General features: G+C 41.9%; 1 protein-coding gene across 1 annotated transcript; it reads left to right on the top strand.

Annotated features, from left to right (window-relative positions):
- The first annotated feature begins 4,220 nt into the window (after window positions 1-4,220).
- LOC126993813 (zinc finger MYM-type protein 5-like) lies at window positions 4,221-6,866 on the top strand. Its single transcript, XM_050852960.1, has 6 exons — window positions 4,221-4,712; window positions 5,481-5,564; window positions 5,713-5,778; window positions 5,951-6,016; window positions 6,251-6,316; window positions 6,427-6,866. Exons 1-6 carry the CDS (start codon window positions 4,628-4,630, stop codon window positions 6,864-6,866), a joined length of 807 nt encoding a protein of 268 aa, XP_050708917.1. The 5' UTR covers window positions 4,221-4,627.
- The last annotated feature ends 4,328 nt before the right edge of the window (window positions 6,867-11,194 follow it).

The following is an 11,194-nucleotide window of genomic DNA, read 5'->3' as shown; positions in this document are numbered from 1 at the left end:
GAATAATGCGTCGGGTTCCCTAGCGTGTTTTATCTGTTCACGGCGTAGAAATCTTGCAAACCTACCGCCAGAGATATGACGACACCATGGAAATCCCTACAACTTCTAAAACACCATGGAAATCCCCACAACTTCTAAAACACCATGGAAATCCCCACAACTTATAAAACACCATGGAAATCCCTACAACTTCTAAAACACCATGGAAATCCCCACAACTTCTAAAACACCATGGAAATCCCCACAACTTCTAAAACACCATGGAAATCCCCACAACTTACAAAACACCATGGAAATCCCTACAACTTCTAAAACACCATGGACATCCCTACAACTTCTAAAACCCCATGGAAATCCCTACAACTTTAAAACACCATGGAAATCCCCACAACTTATAAAACACCATGGAAATCCCCACAACTTATAAAACACCATGGAAATCCCCACAACTTCTAAAACACCATGGAAATCCCCACAACTTCTAAAACACCATGGACATCCCTACAACTTCTAAAACACCATGGACATCCCTACAACTTCTAAAACACCATGGAAATCCCTACAACTTTAAAACACCATGGACATCCCTACAACTTCTAAAACACCATGGAAATCCCTACAACTTTAAAACACCATGGAAATCCCTACAACTTTAAAACACCATGGAAATCCCTACAACTTTAAAACACCATGGAAATCCCCACAACTTCTAAAACACCATGGAAATCCCTACAACTTTAAAACACCATGGAAATCCCTACAACTTCTAAAACACCATGGACATCCCTACAACTTCTAAAACACCATGGAAATCCCAACAACTTCTAAAACACCATGGACATCCCTACAACTTCTAAAACACCATGGAAATCCCTACAACTTCTAAAACACTATGGAAATCCCTACAACTTCTAAAACACCATGGAAATCCCTACAACTTTAAAACACCATGGAAATCCCTACAACTTCTAAAACACCATGGAAATCCCAACAACTTCTACGAGAGCCTCTTGAAATTGATATCCCAAGGCCTCGAAACGTTTGAGAGTCTGGGTCCTGGGTAAGTATTCTCAGACGCTTCCACCTCTCCCATCATCTAGTTCCAAAGGCCACAAAGGAGACTAGTCGTGTTCTCATAGGTATTTTCAACATTCACGGTGTAGAGGCCTTGTCAAGCTATCACTAGACTCATAAAACTACCCATGGCAATACCCACAACAACTTCCACGAAAGTCTAATCAAATGTGGGTGTGTGAGCCCCGAAATATTCGAGCCTTTGACTCCGGTGATTTTGTGCGTGAAACTCCCTAACTACAAAGCAAGGAAAAACTCCCTCGGGCGTCAGTCAGTCTCAGGAGCGCCATGCGGACGGAAGGAATAGAGAGAGAGAGAGAGAGAGAGAGAGAGAGAGAGAGAGAGAGAGAGAGAGAGAGAGAGAGAGAGAGAGAGAGAGAGAGAGAGAGAGAGAGAGAGAGAGAGAGAGAAAATCAACCTTCACCATACCTTAGTCTTCCGTTTCTGTCTCCATTTTCTTACCTGGAAAGAGAGAGAGAGAGAGAGAGAGAGAGAGAGAGAGAGAGAGAGAGAGAGAGAGAGAGAGAGAGAGAGAGAGAGAGAGAGAGAGAGAGAGAGAGAGAGAGAGAGAAACACACACACACACACACACACACACACACACACACACACACACACACACACACACACACACACACACACACACACACACACACACACACACACACACACACACACACACACACACACACACACACACGCACACACACACACACACACACACTGCCGATCAGGTATCAAATATTTCCCCCTAAACTCCAATATCATTATAAATCATGTCCCCTTAATACCACAATAACTGCCACAGTAATTACTCCACCGAACATCAAGACAGGAAAGACACAACAGCTAAACATTCATTCGTGACTACAATATCCTTTCAGTATTCTTATGGGCCCTAGGGTCCTTGGACCGCTTCTTCATTTACGTTAGCACAATGATTACTCGACATCTTCACTGAACATCAACATCAGAAAGACACAACTGGTATAGGGAATTCAAACGTGTCTACAATATTAAGTATGTTTATCCTTCCTAGTGTCTGTGGAACACCTCTTTATATACTTCCCACAATGATAACTCGATCTCTTCACTCCACTATACATCAACAACATAAAGTGACAAGTGGTAAACATTAACTCGTAACTACAACATCAATTCCTAGTATGTTTATGATTCCCGGAGTCCGAGTAACGCTTCTTTATTTACGTGAACATAATTATAACTCGGCTTCATTACCCCACCATACATCTACACTAAGAAATAAACAACTGCTAGACATTAACACGTAACTATAACATCAATTACTAGTATGTTTATGATTCCCAGGGTCCGTGTGACGCTTCTTCATTTACGTTAACATAATTATAACTCGGCTTCTTTACCCCACTGAACATCAACACCAGAAAAAGACAACTGCTAGATATTCACTCGTAACTACAACATCTTTTCAGTACTCTTTTGCGTCCCAGAGTGAGTGGAACGCTTCTTCATTTACGCTAATATAATTATAACCCGGCTTCTTTACTCCACTGAACATCTACACAAAGAAATCTACAACTGCCAGACGTACACTCGCAACTACAGCATCCTTTCAATACTCTTATGCGCCCCAGAGTGAGTGGAACGCTTCTTCATTCACGTTGTCATACTCATTAAAATGCGTGAGGTGGCGACATCATCCAGGCGGCGAGGCGAGGGAAGGGAGGAGAGGGAGAGCAGGGCGGAGAAGCAGCGCATATTGACACACCACTGTGACCTCTAGGCAAGCGGCGCCAGTGACTCGGCACAACCTGATGTACTTGACGTGAACCCGGTCGGCGTATGAACCAGGAAAGTTTGCTTTTCCTTCGCAACTGGAGCAAGAGGCGGTATTGTTAGATGCTGCCTCCCCTCACATCAACGATTCCCAAAGGCCAAAAGGGAGATTAATCGAGTTCTATAGACTTTTTTTAAGTTCACGGTACAATAGAAGGGTCAAACTACCACCAGAGTCATGAAACTACCCCTGGAAATGCCCAAACTTAAACATCTCACAATATTCCCAAAGGCCAAAAAGGAAATTAATCAGGTTCTACGAGTGTTCTTTAGATTCACAGTACAGAAGAAGGGTCAAACTACCACCAGACTCATACAACTATACCGTTGGAAATGCCCAAAACTCTTACGAAAGCCTTGTCAAATATATGTTTCTTAGGTTCAAGGTACAGAAGAAGGGTCAAACTACCGCCAGGTTTATAAACTACCCTTACAAATGCCCAGAACTCCTACGAAAGCCAAGTATGTGTGCTTGGAAGTTGAAATGTTTAAAAATATAACCAAAAGTCTCTCTCTCTCTCTCTCTCTCTCTCTCTCTCTCTCTCTCTCTCTCTCTCTCTCTCTCTCTCTCTCTCTCTCTCTCTCTCTCTTTCCCTCTCTCTCTCTCTCTCTCTCTCTCTCTCTCTCTCTCTCTCTCTCTCTCTCTCTCTCTCTCTCTCTCTCTCTCTCTCTCTCTCTCTCTCTCTCTCTTTTCACCTGTTGCGTTGGCCCAGACGAGCACGCACCGCCGTCCCCTTGGCTGGCCGACACACTCACACTCCCTGGCAGACGCTGTTGCTCGTTATCACAAAGAATGGCGCACCTCGTCCAGCCAGTGTTTGTCCTGCACACCGAGGCCACGACAACGCCTGCCAAGGGCCGTCCGCCGAACACTGCGAGGCGAGGCTGGGCTGAGGATGACGGACGTTCACACTCCCGCCTTGCACTGTCATTCCCTGGCCATTCACCCTCCCTCCACTGCCCCGTCCCTTCACGCCCTCACCCTCATTCCCGGTAACTCCCCTGACCCAACCTTTCCCATCCTTCTCCTTCCGCGATGTTATAGATAGTAGATGAATGGAGATGGACAGATAGATGAAATATTGATGGAGAGATGGAAAGATAAATGGAGATAATAGTATATAGATTGATGGATAGATGCAATAGGCCTACTGATGGAGATATAGTAAGATGGTTGGAGATAGATAGATACAGATAGAGTAATAGATTGACAGATAGACAGATAGTATATTGGATAGATACAAAAATTGAAGACGTATAAATAGATAAATATAAGAAGATAGATTAAACACACACACACACACACACACACACACACACCGGCCCGACGCATAAGCGAAGTAAGCGGTGGCTTAGGGCCCCGAGGCCACAAGGGGGCCCCCAAGAGCAATAAAAAATATATTGTAGCCTATTTGTTATTTTTCGCCCATGTATAAATAGTGATTTCTATATGATCAAAGATATATTATTGTACAAAGAGACAATTTCAATAGAGTGCTGGTGGTGGCACCACCCTCTAATATTCTTCCATGGGACCCAAACAACCAGTGTGCAAAGTTTGTTGCTTTAATCCAGCGTGTCACTTTTTTTTTCGCTAAGCCACCGCCCACCGGACTATAAGGCTTCGCTGCACCGGCGCTTCCTGCCCAGAAAAACAACAACAAACACGTGCAACTGACGGTTCCCGACATGCAGTGTGCCCTGCGCATCCTTAACATAGGTTGTTAGGCTAACGATGTCACAAAAAAGGACATATCCCTCAGGGGCAGAGAAAAGAAAAAGGAAGAAAGAGGAAGAGGAGAAAAAATGTCGAGATAAAGGTATGTTTGTTTAATTACTTGCTTTGGTTTGGTAGGCTAATGTTTATCAAGAGATTTGTGTAGCCTAGCCACTAACAGCAAATTAGCTAGCTAGGTAAAAACGAGATAATTTATCCGCTAATAGCAACTAGCTAGCTAGTTAAAAATGAGAGAATTTATCTTGTAACAGTAATCTAAATAATGCTATCATGCTTATATTTGTGTAGATTTAACTTTGACTGAGTTGTGAACATATTTTTATGTCGGATCTTTTCCGTTTGGCGTACAGCGCTAAAATTAATTTTAATATAGTTTTTTAAGTTATTTTCCTTTGAAGTTATTTTCTTCCTATCTAATACATATTTCTGTATTTTCAGAGTGAAATCATGGAGAATAAACTTACAAAACTTACAAAATAACCTAACCTAACCTAACCTAACCTAACCTAACCCCTAACCTAACCTAACCTAACCTAACCTAACCTAACCCCTAACCTAACCTAACCTAACCTAACCTAACCTAAGCTTATGTTTTCTACAGGTGTATATAATACTGAATATTACGACTTTTTTTTTAAAGTTTGAATTCCTTCAGTAATAGATAGGAAGAAAATAACTTTAAAGGCAAATAACTCAAAAACTATTAATTTCTCCAAAAAAAATATTGTGATATTCGGATTCTACGGACAAAAATACATAAAAAAAATCTATATTAAAATTACTTTTAGCGCTGTACGCCAAACGGAAAAGACCCTTTATGTCAACTCATAAGCTCTGTTAAACATCGCAGGAGCACTGTTAAAGTATTTTGGAGGCACAGAAGCAGCCCAGTGGCAGTCAGCATCCTCAGGCTCAACTGTATGCAATCCATCAGGTAAGGGAAGACGGTCATCATACAGTAGCCTATATTTAATTTCTAAGTGTAAGAATTACACAAGGGAAATTAATTTAGTCAAATATCTCATCAATGTGTGTGTATGTTTTTCTTCTTCTTCTAAGTTCTCCATCTCCATCCTCTACAGAGCTTGCACCCCCATCTTGTGTGCCCAATGTCCCCTCCGTGTCTGCAACCACGGATGATCTACCTGGTAAGTTAACAGCAAAACACCATTTACAATTGTTGAATTCTCATAAAGTTTTATTGTTAAGTTTTAAAGTAAGCAACAACATTGTCAAGTATTATTTATTGCCTCTAACATGGCAACCTTTTGTTGTTGTTTTCAATGTTTTGTATCTTAGGTCCATCTACATCCTCTACAGAGCTCACACCCCCATCTTGTGTGCCCACTGTCCCCTCTGTGTCTGCAACTACAGACGATCTACCTGGTAAGTTAACAGCAAATCACCCGTTATATAATTATAAAATTTCTGCAGCAAATCTTAATTGTTCCATTGGCAGAGACTAGAGAGCTTTATTTTATAACACCTGTAGGGATTTTTAAAACTTTTAATAGAAAAATAAGCAATATCATTTCCAACAGTAATATGACACCTAACATGGCATTGATGGCAAGCTTTTGTTGCTGTTTTGTATCTTAGGTCCATCTACATCCTCTTCAGAGCTCACACCCCCAGCTTGTGTGCCCACTGTCCCCTCTGTGTCTGCAACTACAGATGATCTACCTGGTAAGTTAATTGCTGATTGTATTGCAGAACATTCTGATGATTCTGAGATCAATAATTATGTCCATTAGTAGTCAGTATTACTTATTGTTTTTCTTTGCTCACTTCCTCAGCAACCTCCACCACAACGTCCACTTCTCACCACGGATCATCATCAGCTCCACCAGTGGACCCAGCTGAGTGGCCTTCTTTTCTGTCAGATTCAGACCGGACTGAGCAGGTGATCATGGGGCCACTGCCTATTAAGGAGAGCTTTTCATTCCCTAAAAGATATGATGGCCGAAGTTTCCATTATCATTATACCAACAGACAATTAGTTAATGGGGAAAAAGTGAAGCGTAGCTGGCTGACTTATTCAAGAAGTAAAGATGCAGTCTACTGCTTTTGCTGCAAACTATTTTCTAAGAAGTCCATAAAATTGGCAACTGATGGACAGCAGGATTGGGTAAACATAGGCGCACTCCTCAAACAGCATGAAAAGTCTGAAGATCATTGTAGTAATATGGTCAAATGGAAGGAGGTTATCTTGCGTCTTTCAAGGAAAAACCATTGATGAAACAGAAATGGGCCTCCTCGAGGCAGAAAAAATCGCTGGAGAGATGTTCTCACACGCTTAATCAGTATTATCCAGTCACTGGCAGAAAGAAACCTGGCTCTGGGGATCTTCTGACACTTTACACAAAGACGACAATGGGAACTTTCTGAAAGAAGTTGAACTGTTAGCTAAATTTGATCCTGTATTGAGAGATCACGTGAGGCGCATTGAAAGTGGAGCAGAGCACATCACATACCTAGGTAAAACGATTCAAAATGAGTTGATAGCCTGTATAAGTGATAAAATACTTGGCACAATGGTGTCAGAAATTAAAGACTCAAAGTACTTTGCCATCATACTGGATTGCACTCCAGATATGAGCCATCAAGAACAGATGTCTGTTGTTGTGCGCTTAGTGAGTCTCACAAAAACACCAGATATCAAGGAGCACTTCATGGGGTTTGTTATAGCTCCGGAATCTACTGGTCAAGGCTTGTCTGCACTAATTTTACAAAAACTGGAAGAGCTGAACATCCCCTTTGAGGATTGTAGGGGACAATCTTATGACAACGGCGCCAATATGAAAGGCGCAAATAAAGGCGTGCAGGCAAGGCTTTTAAGAAAAAATCCACGTGCTTTTTATGTGCCTTGTGTAGCACATAGCCTGAATCTAGTTGTCTCCGATGCTGCTAAAGTGTCCATGGATGCTACATGTTTTTTTGGAAATGTGGAGAAAATCTACAAACTTTTCTCAGGTTCCACTCAAAGGTGGACCATCTTGAAGAAACATGTGAACATCACACTCAAGTCTTGGAGTGATACACGGTGGGAAAGTCGGGTGAACAGCATAAAGCCATTACGCTACCAAGCAGACAAGGTGAGAGAAGCTTTGCTAGAGGTCAGGGAGAATGCTACTGAGCCCACAATAAAGGTTGAGACACACTCACTTGCCGAAGAAATTGCATCCTTCAGATTTCAAATTTGCTGTGTGGTTTGGTACGACATTCTCTCCCAGATTAACACAACAAGCAAGCTACTCCAGTCGGTCAACATGCAGCTAGAGGTTGCTGTAGGTATCATTAAAAAAAATAAAGCAAATTTAATCCGTTACAGAGCAACTGGTTTTAAAGATGCACAGACCTCAGCAAGAGAGAAATGTGAGGAAATGAACACTGAAGCTGTGCTGAAACAGAAGAGACTGCGAACTACAAAAAGGCACTTTGCCTATGAGTCGCCTGATGAGCCTGAAACTGATCCAATGAAGAGGCTGGAAGTCTCTTTTTTTAATGCTGTGGTAGACTGTACCATCCAGTCTTTGGAGGACCGCTTTCAGTCCCTAGGTGAGGTCAGGAGCAGTTTTGGAGTGCTTTCTAACTTTGGGCAGCTTGATGCACAGACAAGGAAGAACCAGTGTCAGCTTCTCAGCGACAAACTAACTTTCGGAGAACAGTCAGATATTGATGGGAGTGCACTGGCTACAGAGCTGGAGAACCTTCCAGAACTTCCTGAAGCGCAGATGACCCCATTTGAACTGCTGACTTACCTCTCTCAAAACGAGATCTGTGAGTTGTACCCAAATCTTTGGGTAGCTCTGAGGATAGCCTGCACTCTCCCTGTGACGGTTGCATCTGCGGAGAGGAGCTTTTCCAAGCTCAAATTGATAAAGAATTACTTGAGATCTTCCATGGCACAAGAAAGGCTTAGTGGACTGGCAGTGATAAGTATCAACAGCAAAGTTAGCCATCAGATTTCTTATTCAGATGTCATAAATTACTTTGCCTCTAGAAAAGCCAGGAAGCATAGGTTTTAAGACTGGGTGAAATAAACCATTTGTGTTACTTTGTTTTAGGTACAGTACAGTAGCTCTGTTCATTTATATCATTAAATATTTGTGTGGTATTTATTCATTATTTTATTTTATTCTTTATGTCTTTGTACAATTGAATTTATAATTATTTTTGTGAGCTAATAAAGTTGAAATTTGGAAGTGTTATTTGTTTTTATTGATCTTGCATTACAATTTATTGTTCCACATTGCCGTTGCACTTTTTTTAAACCAAATTAAACATGACACATTTACAGTAAGAACATTGTCTACCTGTTTATTTACTTAGGGGGCCCCCAAATACAATTTCGCTTAGGGCCCCATGGAGGCTTGGGCCGGCCCTGCGTGCACACACACACACACACACACACACACACACACACACACACACACACACACACACATCCAGGCAAGTCTCCATGCAGGCCCCATTCTAATCCTATGTACTCCCTGGTATAGGATCTACCGACGTGCTCAATCCATGAACTCTGTGGGCGTCAATGCATTCAAGCTAGAAATCGAGCTAATAGGGTACTGGGATTTATTTCAAGGAGCGTAAGCAACAGAAGCCCCGAAGTCTTCCTCAAACTATATTTAGCATTAGTTAGACCTCATCTTGACTATGCGTTTCAGTTCTGGTCACCTTACTATAGAATGGATATCAAAATGTTAGAATCGGTGCAGAGGAGGATGACTAAGATGATTCAGGGGTTGAGAAACTTGCCATACGAGAAAAGACTCAAACAGTTAAACTTGCATTCTCTAGAAAGGCGAAGGGTGCGTGGAGACATGACCGAGGTTTATAAATGGATGAAGGGCTTTAATAAGGGAGACATTCATAGGGTTTTGTTGGTAAGAGAACCGGGTAGGACATGAAGTAATGGGTTTAAACTGGATAAATTCAGATTCAACAGGGACATAGGCAAAAATTGGTTTACTAACAGGGTGGTGGATGAGTGGAATAGGCTTAGCAGTCATGTGGTGAGTGCCAATACAATTGTCACATTCAAAAATAGGCTAGATAAATTCATGGACAGCGATATTAGGTGGGGTTAGATACATGGGAGCTTAGGGTCAAAGGAGCTGCCTCGTACAGGCCTACCGGCCTCTTGTAGACTCCTGCGTTCTTATGTTCTTATGTTCTTATGTCCCCTTGCTCTCCCACTTATCGACCATCCAGAATAGGAGGATGGACAACTTGGTGGGCCATGCGCCGACGGTCCTTCCGGGATTTCACACACACACACACACACACACACACACACACACACACACACACACACACACACTCATAAATATTAACGAGGGAAAAATGATATAAGAATAAAGAAATAAAAGGAAGTCAACAAGAACACATTCCAACACTTTACCCGATTCCTTTCCTTCCGTATTCCTTTGTTTTTTGTCTGTGCGTGTGTGATGTTGTATTTACCTAGCAGTAGTAGTAGTAATAGTAGTAGTAGTAGTAGTAGTAGTACTAGTAGTAGTAGTACTAGTAGTAGTAGTAGTAGTAGTAATAATAGCAGTAGTAGTAGTGGAGAGACAAAAATAAGACAAAAAATAAAAAAATAAATATAAATAATGTTAGACTACAATATATATCTTACTTCTCTTTTTCCTTTATCACTCTACGAAACTGGTTTGCTGAACCTCCGAAAGAGGTGGAACTCCCTCACCTGAATTACGAGCACATTGTTTACCGTATTGTTACTGTCTATTCCGCCAAAGGTGAGAAAGAATCAGTGGAGAAGCCCGCCCGCCGCCTTCTACCTGACTACCTGAAGCGCCCAACCCTCAACGGATCAACTGTCAATCAATTACCAGCACCAGAGCAGCCGTGCCCTTCCTCCGTCACCGTTGGGAGGAGCTACTTTTCAACGTGTTCTCACCTTGGGCTGAATATAGCTTTCATCTTAACCCGGTGGCTGCGGGGATCATGTTTCTTAATGGTCCCTTTAAGCGAGAAAAATGAGAAAAAATCACCCCTCACACAAACCATTTCATTATATATATATCAAAGCATTTGTGATCAGTTTATGCATCATCTATTTTGGGGATTTATATCATGGCACAAATTTGGCCCGTCGCTGCTACACGGTAAAGCCACAAATTTGGCCCGTCGCTGCTACTGGGTTAATGGCGCGTAGCTAAAGGGAGTGGAAACCTAACAGCAGGGATACTTAGCTAAATATAAACCTGAATGTATTGCCCGATAAATCACTCACTTGCTTGTTTGGATGATTGAAAGTTAATTAATGAAACGGCGTCCACGTCAATAAAAACATCCAATTCTGTGACCCGTTTTATCAGTCTCAAGCGGACTCAATATACGGATTTTATTACACTATGAAAAAAAGAATGAAAAACTCTATGCAATTTATGTGTATTTTCCGTCAGGCATATCCCGGGAGAGGAGCCTCCTGCGCGGATATTTTCATATATTGTGAAGGTAAACACACACACACACACACACACACACACACACACACACACACACACACACACACACACACACACACAC

The sequence above is a fragment of the Eriocheir sinensis genome, unplaced genomic scaffold, assembly GCF_024679095.1.
Source record: "Eriocheir sinensis breed Jianghai 21 unplaced genomic scaffold, ASM2467909v1 Scaffold679, whole genome shotgun sequence".
NCBI classification, from domain to species: domain Eukaryota; kingdom Metazoa; phylum Arthropoda; class Malacostraca; order Decapoda; family Varunidae; genus Eriocheir; species Eriocheir sinensis.
This window is presented reverse-complemented; position numbering and strand designations above follow the sequence as displayed.

Coding starts and splice junctions, on each gene's coding strand:
- LOC126993813 (XM_050852960.1), top strand. CDS start 4,628: ATGTCACAAAAAAGGACATATCCCTCAGGGGCAGAGAAAAGAAAAAGG. Junction 5,565..5,712: donor AACTGTATGCAATCCATCAG/GTAAGGGAAGAC, acceptor CATCCTCTACAG/AGCTTGCACCCCCATCTTGT. Junction 6,317..6,426: donor AACTACAGATGATCTACCTG/GTAAGTTAATTG, acceptor TCACTTCCTCAG/CAACCTCCACCACAACGTCC.